We start from the raw sequence: 25,903 nt of genomic DNA on the forward strand, positions 1-25,903 counted from the left end.
AAAATGTATATTTATTTTTGTGGTAATTCCATGGCTCAAATTTCTTATTTTGGTTCCCCTCCTGTAATCTTGAAGAGAAACTAATATAATGATAGTTCACATTATAATTTTCTTCTACTAGTAGGATTGTTCTACAGGTATTTGAGAGTAAAAACATGGATGAGAAATAATCAATTTGAGTACATTGGAAATGTACATAAAGTGTTTGTGGAAGTATGTACTACATGAAATTTCAAAGCAATTTTACTTGGACATTTAGGTTGTCTTGTTTTGGTATTTCTGTAGAACAAAAGTGGAAACTACAATACTCCCTTTTTACGTTTCAGTTTTTCAACTTCTGTTAGATCTTGTTTTTCAAGTAAAAATTGATTTTGTGGAACCTATTTAAGCAGTTTTATATGTGGTATACAGAATGTTTCAACACAGTGTCATACTAATATCCTTAGGATCGATAATGTATTTTTAATATTCTTTGTTCTAGTGGGGAAATATCAAGCTATACCCAATATGTAGAACTGAACTTAAACTTCTTTAAAAAAAAAAAGGAAAAAAAATATAAAGCCATACAAAATCATCTAAAACCAGCCTCATCACCAAAAATAAATCAAATATTTTTCCACAATTCTCCATCCATCTTTGCCTATCTGGTAGATGTTTTCAATTAAGAAATCAAAGAAATAAAGACTGGTGTGTTTGTAACACAAACAGCACAATTTCAGTTTGGAAAAGGGTTATGTGGCAATGTAGGCTTTGTCTAAGCCTTGCAGGAGAATTATAACTAAAGCTATGGTAGTTATTTGATGTTTGTTGCTAATACGCACAGAATTACAAATTAATGAGGTGATATACAAAAGACAAGGTGAATGTGGCACATCAGACTCTTCTTCCTCAGGCTACAGGGATAAGCAAGTCATTATAAGAGTCAATGAAATTAAAGGTGAGAGTGAGTAATGGTGAAATAAGAGAGAGAGTGATAGCCAATACAAGAAAAATAATATGCTTCAGACTGAAGAGGAGAATTAAGCAAAATGCTACAAAGCAGAACAGAATGGTTAGAACTGAAAACCAGGCAAACCTGAAATGACAAGAAATGAAGGGTTACACTTTGCTGCAGAGGTTGGGAATGAGCAATATGTTCAATGACTCTTTTTCTTAAGCACCAGTCCTGTCTTTACAAATGAGTACTGTGGGAAAGTGTCACCTCCTCTGCTTCATTGCAACCAAAGGCCTGGTATTCTTATACATAGAATAAATATGTATGTCACCTATCAGACCTACTTGACAAGTGTATAATATTTTCTCATGATCTTAGGATACGGATGCGTAGAAGGTAGTCAGTGGAGTGTAGATATCCTGCGTGAACAGTATTCAGCATAACTCTAAACAGCAGTTCTTGAAATGTAATTTGTGGAGTATCAACTACGTATTTGATACAAGCTTTCATGATATCCAACTGCTAAGTCACATGAAAGACAGCTTAAACTCTATGTATTCAGTAAATAATTGCAATTATTTCAGGGATGTTGTGAGGTAGGGAGGTTAGAAAAGACAAAGTAGATACTTGAATACGTGAGTTCAGTTAGCTTTGAAAGGTCTTGCCATAATTTGCTGCTGTTACAAGAAATGATCTAATAATGTCTACGCTAAATGAATATATTTGTAGTTCAGGTGTTCATTGCAAAATCTTATTCCAAGTACCTCTATAATACTAGCTATTATGTTCAACTTTTTGTTACCTAAAAGTTGTACAATGTTTTAAAATAATCTAGAACTAGGCCAAAATAATTTAAAAGACATGTATTCTGCACATATTTATCATATTTGCTAATATTTCCAATAAAACCAAATGGTTTATTTGGGTTTCTTTCTCTCCCTCTCTCCCTCTCTTTAGCTTCCCTTCCTTTCCTTCCTTCCCTTCCTTCCCTTCCTTCCCTTCCTTCCCTTCCTTCCTTTCTTTCCCTCCCTTCCTTTCCTTCCCTCCCTTTCTTTCCCTCCCTTTCTTTCCCCCTTTCTTCCTTTCTTCCTTTCTTCCCTTCTTCCTTTCTTCCCTTCTTCCCTTCTTCCTTTCTTCTCTCTCCATATTGGCTTGTAAAGTTACTTGTTTGTAGGATCTACACAAATAGGAGTTGTTTAAAACATCTTCAGACCACTACTGTGTTATCCTTCGGAAATCTCTGCTTTTGTTTGTATGTTTATGGGGATATTGCAAGTTGATTTTGCAAGGTTGCTTTTGAATGCCATCTTTATGCCATAACTGACACAGTTCGTGGGATTTTGAAGAATCCACTTCATTCAGATCAACTTTTGGTATTTGCAGGTACTACAGAGCGGGTGTGTCTGATCCAGGGAACAGTTGAAGCACTAAATGCAGTTCATGGCTTCATTGCAGAGAAGATTCGAGAAATGCCTCAAAATGTGGCCAAGACAGAGCCTGTCAGCATTCTACAGCCTCAGACCACTGTTAATCCAGACCGCATCAAACAAGTGAGTTTTTGGTTGGGAATAGCGAGTCACAGCAGCTCCTTAGAAGTCTTAAAACTTTAAGGCTGCAAGGGGTCAACATAACATGTTCTTTAAGGAAATGTTATTTTAACCTTTAGTAGCTTGCTGGTCCTCTTTTTCCTGATACTTACATGTTCCCTGTTTCTCAGCAGTTCTTTTAGACAGTGTTTTGTAAGTTTCCATGCCACATTCTAATGTGTTTCATAAACTTTTCTTTACTGTATAAAGTGATAATACAGTTCTAGGTTTTAGTTAAAGATCTCTGAATTTTAATAACAAATGGTGAGCCTCTTTGTAAATCTTCAGCGTTACTAAAAATCACAGATTAACTGAATGGTTCCTAGATTTATGTATATAAAATAAAATAAAAAAAATCAATTTTTTTTTTTTAGAGCCTATCTTAGATACTTTAAAATCTTAACCTGTAGGAACTTGAAACTATAATTTACTTGAGATGTTTACTACAATTTCATGGTATGTTATTTTTGGCATCTTTTTGCCTATTTTACACTGATTTCTTGCAAAACCTATGGGCAACGCAAAATATATTTGCAAGTTATTATTTATCTAGCATTCTTTAGTTCGTTACATTTTCCAGAACAATTTTAATTAAAAAAAAAAAAAAAGTTGCCCTGTAAGGAGAATGTGAAATATGTGCCATAAAGGATTTAAAATTATTTTCTATTGTATTGAATAAGAAAACGATAAAGAAAGAAATGAGTGAAAATTAGTAAAATTTTGTCTTGTCTCTCTATCCTGTATAGGATAGATTTTAGTTTCTCACCTGTGTTATATGGGAAAAGATTGTTCCGTCCTTCTACACTAGCAAGATTGAGTTTCCTATAAAGTAATTTGGTAACCGTATGCAATTACTTTACTTTGCATATAGTGACATACACAGAATGCTTATATGAAGATGTTTGAACAGAATGAGTTTTGAATGATCAGACTGCTTTAGATGGATGAAGCTGTGCATAAGTCATTGTATATGATATCTAATATTTACTACTATATTATTTTTTCTCTACATGTGATAATTTACATAAAAATAGGATAATTTATAAGAAAATACTGAAAAGAAATGCTCTGATTCTGTAGGTTTAGTTTCTCAGTTATTAGACATGAAAATGATAGAGAGAAAAAGCTGAAAAGATCTGTATTTTGAATGGCTTTTCTGCTTGTGAAATGTTAGAGTTTATGCCAATACTTCTTAACCCAATGGGAAATAAGTGTTCTCTATTACAGTGAAAAGTGTTTTTCCCGTTTGCAATGAAATGAAGCTCATTTTTAGGTGTCAGGAAGATCCTGAGAAACTAGATTACAGAGCTGTGTAAAGACATAGCTAAATACTTCCTATCTTGTATCTGAAGCTGAAATAGCTTGTCCACAATACTTCTCCAGAAAACTTTATAAATAAGTTTTTGTGGTTTTTTGTTTGTTTTGTTTTGAGTTTGTGTTTGTTCTTGTTTGAGCTTTTTGTTTGGTTGGTTTTGGTTTGGTTTTGGGTTTGTTTTTTTGTTTGGTTTTTTGTTTGTTTGGTTTAGTTTGGTTGGTTCATTTAGGGTTTATTGCATTTTTTGTTGTTTAGTTGTGGGTTATTTGTTTTTTTGTTTGTTGTTCTTTGTTTTGTTTTTTTTAAACACAATTCCATGTTTGAAATGTTAAATTAAATTCTGGAGGGATGGACTAGTGAACAGAGCTGCTGATAGTGAAGATAAGACACAGACTAAATACAACATGTAACTTATAAGACTGATATATTGACTGGCTCTACATCTTAAAATTTAAATCTATTACCTGTGTACGTACGGGTGAATAGTGATATGAGTGCAAATACTTGGAGATACGCATGTGTATGTGTTGAACAGCTTTAACCACAATGAATTCTTAAACTTCTCTTTTAATGAAGCAACATCTATTAATGATAAATTCATACACTATAAATATTGACTAAATAAATCTAAAATCCATTCTTTTTACCAAGATATGAAATTGTTAGGTAAGTTCTTAGAAAGAGATTGCTGTGAAATAATCTATCCTCTAGTGTCAGAATATTCTGTATCTTAATGAAAGATATAATACGTCTATTTAAGAACATAAAAGGATAACATTTTATAACACGTAATCATGATCTAGAACTCCAGTGTTGCTACTTTTTTACAGCAGACCGGTAACACCTTTATTAAAACGATCAGGAAAATCAGAAATTGTAATTCTTGGCTTATTTTTTGCCAAGTTCAAAGTGACCTGTATTCTTTTACACAAACTCTACATGATTCTTCCTGTATTAGAGTATTACACACTAACTTTGCACCCAAAGTATTATGTCGCAGATGGAAGAAAGTAGACTTAGCATTTGAGATCGAGAGCTGATTTGAAATAATAAATGTTACCTGCATTAGGAACTTTGAAGATATTTCTTTTGGTTTTCTAGCTGTTTCTACCAAAAAGCACGAATGAAGATACCTGTAGTTGAAGCCTTGCAATGCCATCCCTGTCTATATGAGCATGCAGCTCTCATTTCTCTGGTGTCCTGTCTTTTTCCTGGGCTGCTTTACCAACACTTGCTTCAGAGAAGTGAGCTGAGAAAGGAAGTATCTTCTGGCTACAGTTTCAATGAAGAAAGTCAGTAGGTAAAGCTTTTGCTGACTGCTTGAGTTTCAGCATTTTCTCTCTTCAGGAAAGGCATGCGTATACACAGAGGCTGAGTCTGGCCTGACATTTCTCCTTACTGATGGAAGTCACTATCCAAACATTCTGGTCTCTCTAACTTGAGCTTTTTCAGCTTTGGAAGATTTGCAAACAAGTCTATCTGGTTCCTTTTGAGCCTTCACTGCATTTTTCCACATCTCCTAATCCTATGGATTTACCAGTTGATACTTACCAGTAGTTCTCTCCTCCAAGCAGGTCTGATAGATACTTAATTAACAAATGTTCGCATCTTTTCTCTCTACATAACATAGGCAATCTCTTCACGGATGTCATCCATCTGCTGTTTCTAGTTTTTATTTGACAATAACCGATTCCTGTGCCCTTTTACTTCCTGGAAACTGCCATGAGAATCTAACTTCCCTGCTCTCTCTATTAGTTTAAGTATTGCACCAACTCTTTTAGACCATATTGTAACACAGGGGAAGTGATCATAAACTGATCGGGAGCCTCAGCTGGTTCAGCTTTGAACTTCACCTCTAAGTTAATAGCAGCTCATATGAACAATGGAAAAGGCTGCATAATGTGGTCTTATCAAATCACCTTCTTCAGAAACTGTTGCAGCTTCTTTGTATGCTAGTTGAATTTTCCTTCCAGCTTTCAGTTGGTTTACAGGTAGCAGGTGTTGTAGCAGCCTGTCCAGGAAGCACATGGAATTGGAGATGGCCACTACAGACCCGTGCACTATATAGAAGGAAAGATGTGTCACCTTATAGCTAACTCTGTTTTAAGCAGGAGTTGCACTGTTTGGCCTCCTGAGATCCCTTCCAGCCTGAATCATTCTTTGATTCTATGAAATGTTTAGCTATCAAAGTCTGGACAAAAGTTTTAGAATTTCTTCCCTGAAAACTTAGAGTAAAATTTTCACATATAGAACTTACAATTCATGTTTTCATTGGATCCAGTTTCATTTTAGCTTTTTCAGCAGATAATTAACCTGTCACGAGTCTTTAACTCTGTTCATTAATCATAATCCCAGACATTGTATTCAAAGTCTGCAAAACTGAATGTCTGAGATCAGATTTGTAAATTCACTTTGTTCTAGTGAAAATCACTAATTTTACTTCAGAAACACTGATCAACAACAACAAAAAGAAACGGTCATAATTTTTAAATAAAAAGTTTTACTTTGAAGTGCTTAAATAAAACAGATTTGAAAATATTGGCTTAAATCAATAATTTTTTTATCCCAAATACAGGATATGAGCTGAGACTATAAAGACTCAGTAGACTTCATAGAATCATAGTATGGTTTAGATTGGAAGGGACCTTAAGGATCATCTAGTTCCAACTGCACTGCCATGGGCAGGGATACCTTGCACTAGATCAGGTTGCCCATCCAACCTGGCCTTGAACACTTCTGGGATGGGGAATCCACAAACTCTCTGGGCAGCCTGTTCCAATATCTCACCACCCTCACAGTAAAGAACTTCTCCCTAATATCTTTCCATTTAAAATTGTTGCACCTTGTGCTATCACTACACTCCATGACAAAGAGTAACTCCTCATTTTTCCTGTAGGCCCTCTTTAAGTAATGCAAGGCTGCTATAAGTTCTCCCCAGAGCCTTTTCTTCTCTGGGCTAAACAATGCCAACTCTCAGTCTGTCATCATAGGGGAGGTGTTCCAGAGTCCTGATCATCCTCATGGCCCTCCTCTGGACCCACTTGAGCAGGTCCATGTCTGTCTTAGACTGGGGGCACCAGAGCTGGATGCAGTATTCCAGGTGGGGTCTCATGAGAGCAGAGTAGAGGGGGAGAATCATCTCTCTACCTTCTAGCCACACTTGTTTTGATGCAGCCCAGGATATGATTGGCTTTCTGGGCTGTGAGCACACATTGCTGGGTCATATTCAGTTTTTCACCACCAATACCCCCAAGTCCTTCTTCCTTAAGAAACCTTCATCGGTTTCTTAAAATGCTTCTCCCTTCTGACAAGCCTTTCTTATTTTTATCATCCATTTAAGGCAACAGTCTGTCACCTAGATGAACCTCACTAATCTCCATAAAGTAAGTATAGTTTTATAGATCAGTGTGTCTCTTCACCTAGTCAATAATTTCTTATAAACTTTTCTCATTTTTGAACATAAGTGAAGAGTCACACCAGCTACACTTCTCCAATGAATAATAAGATACACAGGGATGTTTACAAGTTGTGAGGAGAGAAAAAACAAAACAAAACAACAAAAAAACCCCACAACCAAAAACAACACAACCAAAAAAAAACCCAACAAGAAAAGCTCTTATTTACTAGAAAGACAGTTCTATACATTTGATCTTATGGCAAAAATTTAACATTCCACAAAAACAGGTATACTATATCTTGTCCCAATGTGCCCTTGACTTAATTCACATGCCAGATCATTGTTTTAATTTTCTGTTTTATTTCACCAATGCTGGACATCATCTCAATATCTATGCAAAATTGTGTTTTATCGACACAGTTAACTCTGTAGCTGATGATTAACTTTTCATTGCATATGCTTCCGAAGTGGAATGTGAATACAAGATTTTGTTGAGGCATGAACAGGAGCATTCAGCATTTCAGAAATTTTCAGCAAGGTTCTGATTCTTAAAAAATTTCTGAAGTTATCTCATGCCTTCTGATAGCTTTGTAGTTTTGATGTTATTTTTCCAAATCCGGAAGTAACCCAGAATCAAAAGGAATCTTAGACCCATATCTTCTTACGTGTTTTGATGCCTGAGTCTGGTAATTTACTTGAGTTTTCTGGTATTTCAATGTAACAGTATCAGATCTTGTAGTAGTTCTGAGTTACTTGGACAAATTTTGATGAAAGAGAAGGTCCTGATTCTTCTTTGTCCACTTTGCTGTAATCTTCAGACTAAATCATTCTCTCTATCCAGAGTTGCTCTGATGATCCAAATGGCACCTGCTGGTTTGCTTTAAGCTCCTTACCCCTTCTTGTCCTCAAACAGAACATGAGATAATCTTTCTTTTACATCATACTTAAACCCCTTTTTTTGTTTTTCAGAGACAAGTCCCTAGGAGTTCATATATATAGATAAATTACCTCCATAAACACCTCTAAGGAAGTGTTCCATCTATATATGCTTTCTTAGTCTTTTTGTCTTGCCCTATGCCCTGTCTATTATTTTACATAAAAGCAAAACCAAATGCAAAGAGGATGAAATATCAGAATGTATTTTGTTTGTTCTTAATAGAAGTGAAAAGGTAGCAAGTAAAATTAGATCACTGAAGCCATCAAAGCAGCCTTTTTACAATCTGGATTGTAAATAAATTATTAATCCTTGATTATTTGTCTTTCCAAATTTTATTTTTGAAATGTGTTATATATTTATACGGTCATTGCTGAGATGAGAATCATTTGCCAAAGTTACAGATAGAAGGAGTTCACAGCAGATGTGAAGAAGTCTCAATATGTTTTGCAAAGCAAGTGGTCTGTTTAGAAAGGCTCATCTCTGATACTGTTGAAAGTCTAGTAAGTCAGTCTTTTACGTTGCTCAGCACAATGGGGCTTTGCAGTGCTCTGTTTCTTATTTTAGCTGCAGAAGGTATTCAACTATTTAATATAAATCAAAAAAGACACCACCTTTTCTTAAAGGGCATTAAAATATAGGCTTAAGCAAATTAGTTTTGTCATCACATTAATTTCAATGATTTAAAAGCACCAATATTAATATATGCAAGACTGAAACACAGTATTAGCTTAATATTAATAGTAATTTAATGTGACTAATATTATTACCAAGATTTCCTTTGTTTGGCAAGCTCTGTAATGAGAAACTAGAAACTGGTAAGCTGCAAGTGCAGTTTCATCTTCACATTTAAATGATGTTCTTTATATACTTTCATGTCTCTAGCCCTGTTTTCAAATGGTATGTCATCTTCTGCTTTTTCTTTCTACTTTTCTGTATATAAATATACTAATAAGTACTGAGAATTAAGTTAACTGTCTCAGTACAATATTTATTATCTAGGGTGTAAGTATTGAGGTTTTTTATTATGTATATAAGAGTGAGACTTTCGTCATTAGGCAATTCATTATGTCATTGAAAAAGGGCTCAGAGACCTTTTGGAACTCTGTGCAGACAGAGTGTATCTATTCTGTACTTCCATGATATAGCTATATTGTCACTCTTACTCAAAAATATGAATCATGGAAATGTGATGCTTTGACCATCTTTCTGCACCCTTTAGTATATTGTGCAGCCTGAGAGCAGTCTCTCATAGTATAGCCAGTTCTTGTAAACAACACAAGGAAAAATATTTTCTTGAACTTTCAGAAAATATTACAACTCAAATATGGCTCAATCAGAATTTTGCTTCTAAAATTAAGCTCCTCTTTTATTACTTAAAATCTGTTTTCTTAAATATCTGTTCTAGAAGCTTAAAGTAAAAACAAACAACACTCTCTTACCTGTAAATATACTCTTCCATTCATTGTATCATAAGTAATAGGAAAGGAAATAATATTTGAGAAAACAGAGAAGACCAATTTAACCGTGACTTTGACTATGCTGTTCAAGAAATAGCTTAAAACCTGACCACGAGTCGTAGAAGTGATGTGTGGTAGAAGTTCTGACTGCTTTTTTTCTATAACCTTGCCAGCAGTCAACCTGCAATTTCAGGAGTTTCAATTATAGTACTCATGTTTCAGTCCCAAAAATCGAAACTCTGTGATGTAAATTCGTCTTATGATTTCTAATCACTTTATGCATCTCATTCCCAGAAGCCTAATAACTACTAAAATCAAGTGCTTGCCTAATGCAAAACACTTGCCAAATTAAAAAAAAAAAAATATATGCTGTGTAATAAATCAGAATTCTTGAGCTCTATCCAACTTTCTTTAAGAGGTAATTTTGCCTAAAAGTTCTTGCAAAGCAATTGAGAGTGTATCAATAAATTACTTATCAGACAGTGGAAATTCAATATGAAATCCAAATGCCTGTGGTTTTTTGTTTTGGTTTGGTTTTAATTTTTGAGAAATTACTTTGTGTTACTTTAATATTGAAGAAATAAATAGGTGTGTCTCAAATTAATGTGTCTTTAGAATTATACAGAAGCATCAAAAGGTATAAGTTTGTACAAAATGCTGTCAGTTCTTATATATATACATATATATAAATGCATAGACATATATGAAAAACTAAGAGCAGTTATGTCAGTAAACAAAGTAAGAGAGATTAAGCATCAAACACAAACAACTCAATATGCAAAAAAAACAAAACCAACCAAACAAAAACTGAAAACACAAACCAAAAAATCTTATTAATATTTTCAGTATTTTGTTGTTGGCTTGTATATTTGGAAAACAATTTGTATGCCCATACTTGATTCTTGTTCATTAATACAGTTGTTTTGCTTTTAAATGTTTTTATCTTTTTCCATTGTATTTTCAACACACTTTTGCTCAAATGGAATAGTGGAATGCTTCTATTTAATAGATGTTATAGTTCAACAGTCACCTGAAATTATTATTGTTGCTCCTTTTTCATTGCAGCCATACATTTCTGTGCTTTAGGAATGATATGAATTGAAAACTGAGATGCTTCCAGTTTCTTAAATTACTTGTGGTATAAGTTAGTAGGTAATTATTCAGTGTTGAATTGTTCTACATATTTTCTTATAAATCCAGTAGTTAGATCTAGTAACGCCTGTGAAGAACAAACTACTTTTTGTTTTATTAATTAGCCTAACATACCAAAATAATATACAACACAGTAGGTCCTAGTTAGCAGTGGTGTTGATTGAAGAAACTATCAGATGTCTGAAATCATTTAGTCAAAATATATTTTCAGAGTTTTGCTAGAGAATAGTAACTTCTTTTTTTTTTTTTAATTTTTAGTTCAGAATGAGAGTTTAATATATATAGCTATAATAAAGAAAAGCTATCAAGATAAGTTATAGTTCTCCATTCTGTTGGGTCGTGTGTTTTGTTTTGCTTTGTGTTTTGTTTTATTTTATTTTGGTTTGGTTTTTTTCCCCTCCCCATTGCTTTAAGCTTAAATAATGAAAATCATTTCATGGTGATTTCAGACTTTGGTAAGAGACATACCGTATCACCCACTAAAGCTAGAAGTATAATTCTAGAATTGAATATGGTTATCCTTGTACAGTCATGGAATCTGACTTTTTTTTCTAAATAATTCGAGCCTCTCATGAATGAACCCGTGTTATGTACAGAAAGACATGGGAGAATCCTGTACAGTTGTCTTGATTTTCAGAATGTATAGCATCTGACCAATAACATTTTACCAAGCTACATATTTTTTATAATTGAACATTGTAGAATTTTTTACTGAAGCCTCTTAAAAGAGTCCCAGTTGATGCTTAAGCTGTATATGTTTTATTTTTGTTTTTATTGTTTTATGAGTTACAAATAAGGATCTGTTTCTTAAGGTATTTTTTTCCTGTTTTGGCTGCTTGTTCATGTACAAACTATGAAAAAAATGGATCTTCGTATTGCTTAACATACAGCTAAAATATTTGTGTGTGCATATGTACAAGCCCATATTTTGCTAATACACAACTTTATGCATTCACAGTGTCCAGCTTTCTCATATGCATTAAGAATTTTAGTGCAAAAGTATGTATACCTATTTTATGAGGGACTGTCAATGATTGTAAGTAATGGAACTGCTGAAAGTGCAAAATCTTGCTTCATTTATTTCTAAATAGTTTTGGTTAGTAATTATATGACAAGTCACACTGTATAGCATTTTAACATCTTATTTCTTAAAGTAAAAGTAGTGTAATTTGGGATATTTTATAGTATTTATATATTACATAGATGTAAAAAACCACATGCTTTGAATAAGTATTGTATGTTATGTTTGAAAATTGGAATTTTACATTTTCACTACATTTATAAAAATAAGAGTTATTCTGTCAGGATCTAATACTTTAAAAAGAAAAATGTGTATATAAAAATCTCAACAGAGCAGTTCTTTTTGATATGTTCAAGAATTAATGTTAAGCATATGTATATTATTTAGAACACATGATCAATAAATATGACTCTTAATTCTTTTTCGTGTTTATTTTGAACACAGGCTTGATAAGTTATTAACCTTTGCTAAACTAAATGAACATTTTTAACACTATTCATAAATATATTGTAGTAATTTGTCATGAAGGTATTAGTTGCATGTTCATCCATCATGAGATTGATGTTTACATTTTTTCACCTGCCTCTTGATAGAAAAAGATCAATGAATATTTTAGCAGTTAGTATATTGGTAAAAACTTAGTAGCTTCAGCATAAAAATTATATAAGATATGGAACACAAGTTTGCTGGCTATAGTCCGTGCTGTAGAATGGTGCATTATAAGGTGCCAAAGTAAATGTCTCTTCTTTCAGATGTTGGCCCTGTTTGTTTGTAGACTGATAACTGTTTCTAGTGTGCTCATTGAACTTGCTGGAATTTGTGTTTACTATAGTCTTCATTTTCCCCAAGAGAAGGAGAGAGGAAAGAATATATTCCTCATGTGGTCAGCATATTTTTGAGTATTTATGTGAGTTCACCATCTTGATTTCAAGTCATTAATTTGTTTTTACATGCATAAGCATGCATATTTACATGCATTATTTATCCAATGGACTTTAAATTCCATTAAGTTCCAATGAGTAGGTGAAATATTTTGTCTTAGGCATTTTTTATTTATTTTAATTTTCTAGTTATGTTACTTTTGTTGATTTATTTATTTTTTTGACTGTTCAGTCTAAGGCTTGTAAAGGTTGATTTGCTCCTGAACTGCTTTGTTCCCAGACATTGCCATCTTCCCCAACTACCACCAAGTCCTCTCCATCTGATCCCATGACCACCTCCAGAGCCAATCAGGTACAGTATCATCCTACCATCTACACCATACTTTTCACGGGTGACAGCTTGCAAACTGGAGAAAAAGATATGGTGGGTTAAGGATTTATTCGTTCATTCACATATATACACCCATAACCATAGATATCTTAACTCAAAATTGGTAAATTGAATGGAAAACATTTTTCTTCCTTTAATTTGTTTTCTTTTTTAAATCTCTGATGAAAGCAAAGTAACTTGTAAAATACTCTTAATTTGATTTGATTAATAAACACTCTGGTGTGTTTGTAGACAGAGTAAGTCTTGGTATATGTATGTTTATGTATATATGCACACACGTATTTACTTCCTGAATCATTTATAAATTACCCCTAAACCCATGCTTAATTAGCTGTATATCAACCTAGGCATGGCAAACAGAATTCTTTCTTTGTTTATTTACTTTAACAATTTTGAAATGTGTTTGTGGACAGTAACATAGGATCATTATTTAAATAGTGTATGTAGTAAAGAAAAGTAGATTTGAAATTAAAATTTATTGAAGAATAAAGTAAAATTAAGTCTCTCTAAAACCATACTAAACACATCTAATTAAGATTTATCCGTGTCTTATTTTTAAATGCATAAACTGCATTTTTAGAAGTATTTTAATTTTGAACTGGAAAAAAATATGTCCAGTTCATTACGTCCATAAGTCATCATACTGTTTATTTTTTTGCCTCCCCTATGCAAATTGTTACAGTTACTTCATACCATGCTTTTTAGAACTGGTTTATGCTTAATAAATAACTTATTTTTTAATGTACTGTTAAGCTTATTGTACTTTGTGTTCAAATAATATAAGTATTCAATATGTGCTAACAGTTTTTAACACACGATCTGTTTAAGTTAGCTGAATTCTTCTATCTTATCTTGCACAAATTAGATCAAATACCAGAAAAATTTCTTCACAACAAGCTGATTTCCCTGGAAGTTAACATTTTATTAATTACTGATCCTCTTAAATTTTGTCAACTGCTTAGAACATGCTGGCTGTATGAACAAACAATTTAACATACAACAGGAACACAAGCATATTAAAGCAATATATCACATTTTTTATCAACACATGACTATCTGTTGAAAGGGACATCTAATACAGAAAGTAATGAAATTTAGAGAGAAATTGTACAGATAGAAGAGCTACTAAGAAAAATACAAATTGTGATATCCCTTACTTCAATTTGAAAGCCTTCTTCATCAGCCTGCTTCCATTCCAGCAACAGTTATTTGGCTTCATCATCACTAAATAACAACAATAAAATCTTTGCAAACAGCTAGGGATCTTTTATGAACACTGTGTTCAGCCTTTATTATCTCTCTCTTATTTTTAGTATTTCGTGTATTTTAATTAGAAGGTTTTGAAAATGTTGAGTGTACATTTTTTTTTTTAAAAAAAGTGTTCTTACTATTTTTCTTTTTTCTTCTTTCTCACTTTTTTTTCCCAAATTATGAATATACCCTGATGATGACTATTTGGAGAAAAAGGAAGAGGCACTTTTATTTACAGGAAATACTATTTGAGCATGTTGTTTAATTAGCATCAGAGAAATATCGACTTTGCACCCGTTCTATGCATTTTGAATTATCACAATTATAGTGTAGCATATAAACTTTAAATGACTTTTTAATAGATAAAAATACTTATTTTTATAGTTGTTCTGTGAGAATATTGTCAAGTGATATAGCTAAAAATAACAAACTAAGGGAAATATATGCTTTATGTCCTGCCTATATCCCACACTACATCTTTTAATGCATTTTATTCATAACTTACTTTCAATTCGGTTTTCATACAAGTAATCAAGATCTCTTTTGAACAACATTAAAATTGTATGTGTGAAGAAGAATAATGAATTTTCCTAAGAGAGTTTTGGAACTGCTTTTATCATTAAACCGTGAAATTCCTACTGGTTTATAATTATTTTAACTTTCTTGTATTTCCTAGTGGTTTCTAGCCCTTCCAGCAGGAAGCACAAAGCACATGATAAGGCATTTAAGATCTTTCTGTTCATTCTAGTGATAAGTGACGTAGCTCACAATTGTTCCCAGCCTGTAGTAGTGATTAGCATTCAGCACCAGTGTATCGACAGGTATCTGCACTGCAGTTGTCTCAAAAAAATAGGTTCCAACACCGTAATCTCAAACCTGTCAGTAGTCATGTAAGTACCCAATAGGAGAGAATTAGAGAACAACAAATGTTTGCTTTAATGTATGGCTGTGTAAGATGATTTTCAATAGAAAATAACCATGCAGGCATGGGCTTTCTCACAAGATGTTATATTAGGATAACAGGAAAGAGCTTATTTTACTGAGTGAAAGGAAATTTAGTGTTAAGGTGTAAGATTAATTCACAGCATACCCTGTTGTGTGGATATAATAGCATATCAGGCTTAAGATCGTTCAATTTTCTATATTTTAATCATGACAAGATGATATTTTTTATTAAAGATTAGTAAGGTGATTAACCAAGGTTTAAGCAACACAATGCTGGATTGATCTTGGAGTGAGATTTTAAAACTGGGTTGCAGGACTCCCCATAAGTCATTGCAATTAAAGAACTGTCGAGGATGTGTGTTGAGGAGCATACCTGCTGTGATCCTTCCCACTGTACGAGTATGTCAGTTGTATTCTCCTGACAGAGCCTACATAGAGGGCAGAACAATCCTTAGGCACACTTTTTGCCGCAAGAGGAAACTAGCTCTGCCAACAGAGGTCAGAGGAAGCTGGGCAGGAAATCTGACTTGTATTATGTTTTCCTTTTAATGACTCACTTTGCCTCCATTCAGATGAGATCACAACTCCTTTGTATGGCAATCTCGGCTTTTGTTTAATCTTTTTTTTAAAATCCAGTATTTATGAAATGACCATTTTTATGATTCTCGAGAAGGGGATAGTCTCTAAAATGTCTTACATAGTGGAAGAAAACAGTTTCTTCCTAACTTTTACATGTTGTGTTATACTGAATTGCCACGGATGAAACAGAAGCCTCTACATTCAAAGTCATTTTTCTTTAGTTTTTTGTTCCAGGAAGATATACATCTGTTGATATTATTGTTGTAAATGTCTTGTTTATCTTTTCAGTAGAACTTCCTTGGGCCTTTGTTCACATTAAAAATTGATACACTGCAAACTTCCTAAGGAAGAAAGAACCAAAGAGGCAATAGAATTAGGGACATTCCAAGTAACTTTTTCTTCTCCTCCTGTCTGCCTGTCACTGAAAAGAACTCAGTCTTTCTGTACTTTTAGTCTGAGAGCTTCTGTGTTACCCCTCATGAACTTTGTCAGCTTTGTTTATAACAGAATACTGACAGACATGTAGCTGCAGTGGTGAAACTGTTCTCCTGGTGCCCGTGGAGCTGACAGGAATATAGCTTTACTTTTGTTTACCAGCAGGAGGAAATCAATTTTACTTTTCCACAGTAGACTTCAAGTGGGAGTTTCATCTCAAAAGTGATGAATAACAACATAAATGTCATATAAAACATGCTTGCTCTTCCTCTGTAGTACCTTGTAAAAGTACAAGTTTTTTAATACTTATTTTATTAGTTAAGTGACATTAGATAGACAAGCATATCTATAAATAAACTGTTTACATATTTTCTTTTGTTTACAAGATTTTTTTTAATCTGCCTGCTTTACCAATGCTACTATTACTTTAGAGGGAGAAACATGAATGATATAAATCTGAGCTTTGTATTTCTCCTTTGTCTATTTGATGTACACTTATAAATGCAGTTGTAAACTCTTGCATGCTTCATTCTCTAGTCCTCTCTTTTTTCATGAGATTGAGTGATGGGTAGGAATCCTTTCCCCTTCCATTATGATTTAGGTAGGCTTAAGCTCAGTAATGTAACAGGATTGTCACCACAATCTTTGTGTATTAACTTACTATGCAAACTTTCATTTTTGCTTTTTAAAAATGTACTATTTTTTCCCATGGCATTTGCATTTTTTACAATTATGCATTCTAATTTGTTTATTTTTTGTTGTACCTGAAACTCTTATTTTATCATTTAGTATAGCATAGTCTAAATTTCATGGAGTGCAGCTAGGTGTAGGATTTGTCCATTCAGTCCTCAATGTTTGCAGTTTTTTGGAGCATATCTATGTCATCTTGTTGCTGCAATATCTGCAATAAATAATACTTTTCAACCTTTTTACATGATGAGACAGAGTCATTTTTCTTGGTACTGCCTGTACCCAGCAGGTACAGCACAAGAATGTGGCCGTTATAATCTTGATATTAGGATTTTGTTCTTTTGGCTTATCTTATCTCTTCATTTTCTGAAAAATCTTTAACTTGCAATGGGGTATAATTGTACACGTATAATGAGAGAGGGGGGATTAACTGATATTTCTAAAGTGTAATGATTGATGTAGATGGTCTCCCTCTTTCTGACTTTAGAGAACAGTCCTATCCTTGTCTGTAAAATGACTTGCAGATAGTGAGGTAGAAAACAGAGACTGTCTGTAAAGTATACTGACAGCTTTTAAAGGGTTGATGAACTTGTATCACTTAATATATAATTTGTGGGAGGTGGAAGAATAAATAGGAAAGAAAGCTTTGTTTCAGTCTTCTGTTATCTTTAGGACATGGAATTCTAAAATAAGTATAATGTCCAACTTCAAATGATAAAGTTTTTATCAGTAGATTAATCTTGAGGTACACATTGTGAATTTTAATGATGATCCCAGGATATTAGATAGCCGTCACAGGCCATCAAGATACTATCTCTATTTGCCTTTGACAATTTGATGTGAGGGTTATGTAAGATATTCTGTCTCTGATATTTTAACTACCATTTTCATCTGATTTTAATTCTGTAATTTTAATGTTATTTCTTACAGTGGTATTGAGAAAAACTGTTTTCTTTTTAGGTCGGTCACGGATTGACTGATGCTGAACATATCACTTGATCTTTCTAAATATCAGTACCCCATATTTAAAAGCAAAGTCAATATAAAGTTATTTAGCATTCTGATAAAAGGTGTTATAGAATTAAAAAACTGCTATTAGTTTAATTTGATTGTTCAGAATATTTGCTGTGGTTCTTTGTGAGATAATTATTTGACCTTTTTTCAGTATGTAGGATTGGTTGTTGATAAATATAACCACTTTATTTACATCTAGAAGACGACATCTGAATTCCATGCACAAAAGTAATATGCTGTTTGAAAGAGACTTCATCTAATAGACAGTGCTTCATATAGACCCATCACTAAAGAATTTAATACGCCAGATTCTCAAATTATAAATACATGAAAACCATAAATATAATAAACTATTAATATATTGAACAAATACATTATTCTAATTATAGCATCAAACCGTTTTTTTAATTCACAAGAGGATGCATGAGAAGGAAATCAAGTTTGGTGTGGCAGAGGTATTCAGAACCTCATAATGAAGTTTAACGGAACAGAGTTGAGGAAATAGGCCCTGTATTTTGCTGACTTTTTCTGGTAGGTCTCCAAACTTATGGTATACTTTTGCTGCCTACAGAAAAATTCTTCACATAATTTCTCAACATAGCATATTGTTTTGGTTAAGTCTTAGCAGGGACTTTCATCTTCAGTTTTAATAGTTATTCAACTTCATGTTCAGAGTTCTTTTCTGTTTAGGTCTTGCTATTGCTATTGTAGACTTACGCAGTAATAATTTTGACTCCCCATTGAACACTGGGCATTGTAACAAGGTTGAATGAAAATGCCTATGTTAGTTAGAAAAGCATTTCCCTTTCCAGTGTTGAGAAAACCTGTACATTTCACATTAGTAGATAATTTTATGGATTCATATTTCTATAAAATGATCTTTTTGTTTCAATTTAATAAGAAGACAGAGTTCCTTTTTTGTTTACAAGTTGCCTATGGCACACTATGGACAGCATGTAATAAATCATGTTTGAGATAACATATCTAGAAAGGGCTTGGGAGAATTGTTCCCCTATTCAAATAAGAGGACTCCAGTAGAGGTTCCAGTGCTTCAGAAGTAACCTTTCCTGCTGCTTTTCAGCTGAAATGCTTCATTTCATTGCTAATCTCTAAGTAGAACTAACCTATATATGTTGTCAGAAGCATTCATGAGACATGGGCAAAGATGTAGATTCTCACTAAGTCTCTGTATACTACTGGCATATCATTCATAGGATGTCATGAATGATCTGCCAGTTGCAGTCCTGTAAGTAAAGAAGTGATTCCATGTTCACATATCTTGTTTTCGTTTTATGCTTGAAAATAATTAGAATCAGTTAATTTCCTATTTCACCTCCTCAGTGTAATGGACAACATTATTATTCCTTTTCTGTTTAAAATGGATACATGTCTTAAGTCAATTTCTTCTCATGTTTTGAACTCTACTTGGTTGTTTGATTTTATTTTTTTAAAATTATTTTATGCCCCCACCTACCCCCCGAGATAAAAATCAGGAGGAAACAAAAGAGGCATGTAAGAGTACAACTTGAAAAAAAAAAAAAAAAAAAGAGAAAAAAAAGGGATAAACTAATCTAAACTAATTTTTTTTTCTTGCAAGAAAACAGTTTTTAAGAAGCTATCACATGGTCATCCGTGTTACGTATTCATGAAAACTTAGCCTGTCATCAGTTTTAATCCTTAGTTTAGTCATTAGTTTTTAAACTTGTTAAAGGAAGTGAATGAATGTAGAATTTTGAAAACATACTAAGTTGATTTAGAAAACATAAATTTTACTGTAGTGTGACTTTAATGAAACATGCTTTTGATCTCATTAATTTATTTTTAAATCTATGTTATTTCTGTGAAAATACTGAGATTTGGGAGAAAAGTTATTGTTACACTTTCGTGTATACTTACGATTTGTGGGGGGTTTATTCACTTTAAAATATTTTGGAGTGAACATGTAAAAAGATAATGCTTTTTGGATTGAATGGATTTTTCTTTAGACTTACATGGATATCTTGTTCAAGTTGTTTAAGAGTTAAAAAAAACCTCACAGTGTAATTGAAGATCTTATTCTTTCAATTAAGGATATTTGTAGATATGATATGTAGTTTTTGGCATTTGCCCATGTCCTTGTACTAAGAAAAGGTCTTATCTGCTTATGAAAAATGATCATTAAATCCATAAAAGTTGGAAAATTCACAATCTTTGTCAAAATACGGTAAAGGTCTTCAAATGTCCTGTGAAAAGGGGTGTTTAATGTTTTCATTTTCTTTCTTCCAACTGTTTTAAGCATACTTCTTTTATCAATACAAAATACAAATAAATAGCATGTTACAAAGTGCCAGATATTTCCACATTCAAGTTCCATCCCATATAAGCTAGAGGGAAGTCGGCAGCATGTCACTCTGTGGTCTTACCAAGATTATCTTTAACTTCAATTCCTTAATGTTCAAGTTTGGTGACATACTGTTTCATTCAGAACTAGTTTGGGGAGAAATAGCCAACCGTATTTTGAGGTGTACAGGCAAAAAATCGTTTAGAGTGTTCTTTGCTGTTTGAACAACCCAGAAAAAACAGAACATCAGAGCCATTTCCAAAATGAAAACCTGGATGGCTTCATTGAATTTTACTATTATCAGTATCAGCATTGTTACTCTTATCAGTAATGTGAAGGTTAGACTCTTAAGTTTTCAACTATTCAGAATTTAATTTAGCTGCTCTTGGGAAGTTCAGAATTTATATGATCAAGGATTGTATGAGAATGTGGAAAGAAAGAGATCCTGTATAGCACAGACTATTAGGGAGAAAAGGCAATATCATATATTTCTGACATGTCAGAGGTAAGTCGAGTGGAGCATGGTTAGGCCTAGCCCTAGAAGACCCTGCTTTTGGTATGTGATAGTTAATATTTTCTTTGTACCATCTGAAACATTATCTCTTTCCGAAGCTGTTTTTAGGCATAGAGCCACAACACACTGCACTTTCTTGCTTGATACATTGTTTGCCTTTTACTTGCTTTGATAATTCATCAGACAGTGAGCAGCCATAGACAGATGTGAGACAAACCCACCAATTAAAGTAGATGTCTGCCTGTTTTGAGTGAAAAAGGATTGTTCTTTGTATACAAATCAGAGAAAGACGCTGGTTGACTTATTGCAGTATAGGGAATAAGAGATGGGAGGTTTTTTCCTCTTCCAGAGATAAGGTGCATCTGTTGAGGTCTTTGCCTGTAGCATAGCATCCCAGACTTAAGACAGTCAATACCTTTGTCCTGCAGTAAAAACAACATGTATTTTCTCCTAGTTTTGTGCCTGTAGTTATTTTCAGACTTGTTTGGTTTGGGTTCAGTGTCTTTGGTTTGGTTTGTGCTTATTGTTGGTGGTTTTGGGATAGGCTTTTTTGGTTCGGTTTTTTGTTGCTGCTGTTGTTGTTGTTTTTCTCCCTCTGAAAGGAAATTAAACTCCCTAAAACTAGTAACAGTTATTCAGAGACATAGTTTACAAATAGTGGATCAGTGGGAGGATCGTGACCATAGACTCTAATCAGCATGCTTAGAAATACCCAGTGGTTGAGTTCACTGGTCTATTACCTCCCAGTGATTTGAATTGTTGTAGTTTGTAGCCTTGAAGAGTATTTGTCTGAGGGTATAGATCGACTGCTGGCTGCTTGGCCTTCTGTTTTCTGCCTGCTTCTCAAATGGCACCTCAGCAAATGCAGCCTTAGAGCTCAGAGTCCTTTTTTTTTTTTTTTTTTAAATATATATTTTTTTTTTTCCTCCTTCTCACATTACTCAGCAATAATACACTACATGACAAAGTATTCATTCAGTTGAACTTGGCACTGGTGATTTGGATGAGGTTAGAAAAATATGTTTTAAATTTCTATTTCTTTAAAGTTTCTGAAACCCTGCAGTTTGGCAATTCTACTGCAGTGTAAATTCTTCTTTCACATTTCTAGTAACCTAACACATGATCTCCATGCTTCTCAGCTTTTTATATTTACTGTTCACTTGAACTAAACGTAAGTGCAGTAAAAATATTTAGATCCACTTTATTCTCTGAACAGTAATTGTAATAATTGTTATAATAAACTGACAGCTGCCCCCTACCCATGAGATATTGAAGTACAGCCTCCATGTAAGCTCTTTTAAATTGTTATTGCTTAACAGAATAAAACCGTTTTACGGAACAGATTAAACTGTGATTAATGATGTTCTTTAGTAAAGGGTACTGAAGGAAAATACAGGTCTTCCAGATCTTCTGCAGACCAGTGCTCATGTATAATTAAGTCATGCATTAGAAAAGAAATCAAGTCAAAAGATAAGCAGATCTTTGTGGAATATTTCTTGTTCATAATATATTTTAAAGGTTTAGTAAAATAAGTGTGTAAGTATTGTCTAGAACCAGTATTATCGCATTGAGTTTTAGAAACAGAAGGAAATAACAAGTAGTTGTTTGTTAAAGAAATTTCACAGGTTACATTTCACCTGTATTTGACATGTAAGAGGTTTTTTTAATATAAATTCTTGCTTTAATTATGTCAAAAGTTATTAGATAATTAAAGTTACACTTGAAATTAACATTTACTGTAAAGACTGGCTATACACAATGTGTATGTATACACTGAGGGTTGTCTTTACTACATGCAATTTCTAAGTAAATTTTAAGTTGTGCCTACCTTGCATTAATAGGAACACATGTGAATGAGGATAATAAAAGGAGGAAGTAACACCTTTGATGTGATGAAAATTATGTTTTGAAATCTGAATTTAATAATTTAATTTAGAAATTACTAATGCCAAAAAATTGTGTATGTTTTATTAAGAAAGTGTTTTAGCATATAATGATACCATTCTGCTAGGTTTTTTTATTAAAGAGTCTAGTTAAAAAAACGTGAGCTGTAAAATGCCTTAACTACAGATGTTATTATTACAGCAGATATATCATAAATGTAGTTATATTCCATAGCCTATGCGCTATTCAGTACTTTTACACTACTGATATAAAAAGCCTTTCTTTTTGACCTATCTGAATTTTATTTTGATGGAAAGAAAAATAAATCAATAAATGTGAAAGAAGAGTGTAAACTTGTCAATTTCACCATGAGAGAGGTCAGCAAAATTGGTGCTTTTTAACATCACCAACAGGATTTTGTCATTTCACAATGAATAAAATAATATTTTTATTTGAAATATAACTTATTTTTACTATTGAAATAGTAAAATAAACCTCATTGTTAGCAATAATATTGCATAGTAATATTAATAAAAATATAATTCAGACTATGTGCTGTTTTATGTAAACTTCATGAGGTTATAATAATTTATAATGCGTTTATTGAGCTCTGTCTAAAAAGAGCCTTTACTGTAGGAAGGTTCACAGTGAACATTTGTTAAATAAAAAAAAGGTACAAATGTATTATGAAGTCAAAGTTAGTAAATCTGTTGATTTTCTCACCTTTATTCCATTTTGAGACAGCTCTTTCATTTTTTTTCAGTTTTATTTTTGTATTTATCCATATGTTTTCTCTCAAAAATAAATTGTAATCTGTGGAAGCTTAAGAATACATATATGGTGTGCATAGGAACTCGAGAGATCAGGACAAGAATTAGATGCAAATACTTTTTCAGCATATCTTTAAAAACTTATGAGGATACTGACTCCAAATTTATTCTTGGAAAGGTATTTTTCAAGTTAATGCACACAGAATTATACATATGTAATATAGTTATTAAAAAGTCTGATGTATATGTGTAAATACAGCCATATACAACATTTGTGCCCCACAGCCTCAGTTTGCATAAGGAGTATTTTTTTCCATGTGAACATTTATATCAGCTGATTATCTAGCCAAAATTATTAATATGTGAAAATTATCTATATTCAAGTATTGCCTGTGCCTAGCTTTTATCATGCTTAATTAGATCTTAAAAGTTGCTTTTTGTTGTTGTTTAGTTTTCCTTAATGAAATTTGGCTCCACAGATTCCCATTGTATGGGAAATATTACCCAGGGTGTAGATGTGTGGGGACAATATCATTTGCAGATATGTGGTTTAATAATAAATATATACAGCTTTCCCCAGCAAGCTAAATTAAGGATGATCTAAATCCAGGATCTTCATGTTTTACAAGGAGGATGCAATTGTACCTCGAATTGTTTCTTGTAATCGTATAATAGCTTTTCTTGATAAACTGGGTAGACTTTCATAACTGGCCTGCGTTAGCGCCTATCTATCTTTTTGTTTCTGTTTACTCAAATAATTGCTAATTTCTGTCATTGCCTCCATTTGCTCCAGTGTTCTTTTTCTCTTACTCTACCAGCAGTAGTTACTATTCCCTTGTGGCTATCAGGGTTAAAAATATATAACTAGAAATTTGCAAGAGGGTAAACCAGAAAGTAGATATACATATAAACTAAACATATATGTATAAATTCACTGGGGTGAACATAAAGTTCTAATCCACCAACTTAACTTAGTTGTAGTTATTGATATATTTCTGGAGACCAGCAGCTTGATATTACCTTGTTCTGCTCTCTGATCCTTGTCAGGGACATAATGCCAGGCTCTGAGATGAAGGTTTTGAATTAGTTTGTCAGAAGACTCTATTAGCATTAGAGGGCTATGGAGTCCTGTAGCAGTGCTTCTTAAGTTTGAAGACATCCACCCATTAGTGAAACTATGTCCTTTTCCTAATAAAAGTTGCTGGTAGTTACTGGTTTTTATGACCTAGAGAGGTATGGTTATTTAAGTGCTTTATCTTCAGCTGTCCTTTACTTCCTTTCTCATTTGAAAACAATTCTCAAATGAGAACTACGAGGCAGCCTCCCTGAGAAATTCATTAAGTAGTTCTTGCTATACAAAATTCTTTTTTAATAGCTAAGCAACAGTTAGTTCAGAAGGGAGCAAGCCTCTGCTGCTGGTCATCTTCTGCCAAGCCAGGGGTGCAAAGTAGCTGTAGCCCTTGATACCATTAATCTAGATAGTTCTCTAGATAGACTGAATCTATTTTGTGTAAGTCAATTTTCTTGCTCTTTTTCGCCATTACTATAGTGAAAAACACAATGAAGTTATATGGAACAATCTGTAGGTCAGAACATGAGTGAATATGCTCTTATTTTCACTGAGGTGACACATTAATGGGGTTAGCACAAAGACTTTAATTCACATGTGTCTCCCCTTCCTTCTTTTGCTGAGAAGAATGAAGAACAGAATTAATTACCCAAGGATTTTATTAACAAATAATGTAGAAGAGTATGTTAGGGTTTATTATTACTTTATATAGTGACCGTGAAAACTCAAAGGTTTTCATTTAGACACAGTACATCCATCTTCTAGCACATTTATTGGTTGATGTTTGCCATGTTCATTACAGTTTAAAATGTCATAAGTAATTTATCATTCTGCTATGTTTATTTTGTGTATTGATTGATGATATTATAAGCTTTATCCTTCATTTTACCTTATAGTTTTGTGATCTTTGAGGAAAGAACATGTGCAAAACTGGTGCAAGGTTAGATCAAGATACACCATTAAAAATGTCCTGTTCTGTCTTTTCTTGTCTCTGTATGTGTAACTAAATATAGACTGAATATAAAAATTATCTCTTAGTTAAAAGATATATTATTTAAATTACTTAATATTGTTAAGAGCAGAAATTTGGATTCAAAGAAAGGTTGGAGAATCTCTTAAAATTATTCTGTAACAGAGAGGGGTTTTTTTCTATGGACTTGTAACACAGAGAGCTTTCATTTGTCTTTGTGCATAAGCACACTCACATCTGACATTATTGCAGCTGTGAGATTCTAAGGCATGATGCATTTGTGGAGAAGTGATGGCTTCATTCATTGTGTCTGTATAGAGTAGGAATATGTGCCTGTTTTCCATATGGAGCCATTTGCTTTTGTTTTTCCTTATTGTTTTTAGGATCAGTT

At 33.1% G+C, this 25,903-nt stretch overlaps 1 protein-coding gene across 5 annotated transcripts in view; it reads left to right on the forward strand.

The window, feature by feature from the left end:
• NOVA1 (NOVA alternative splicing regulator 1) overlaps positions 1–25,903 on the forward strand; it is a 154,662-nt gene that overhangs the window by 113,654 nt on the left and 15,105 nt on the right. For all 5 annotated transcript variants that reach the window (XM_065636729.1, XM_065636730.1, XM_065636731.1 and 2 more), the window contains 2 exons: positions 2,318–2,484; positions 12,961–13,032. In XM_065636729.1, coding sequence (XP_065492801.1) covers positions 2,318–2,484; positions 12,961–13,032 — 239 coding nt within the window. The remainder of the gene's footprint in view (positions 1–2,317; positions 2,485–12,960; positions 13,033–25,903) is intronic.

The sequence above is a fragment of the Caloenas nicobarica genome, chromosome 5 (assembly GCF_036013445.1).
Source record: "Caloenas nicobarica isolate bCalNic1 chromosome 5, bCalNic1.hap1, whole genome shotgun sequence".
Lineage (NCBI taxonomy): Eukaryota > Metazoa > Chordata > Aves > Columbiformes > Columbidae > Caloenas > Caloenas nicobarica.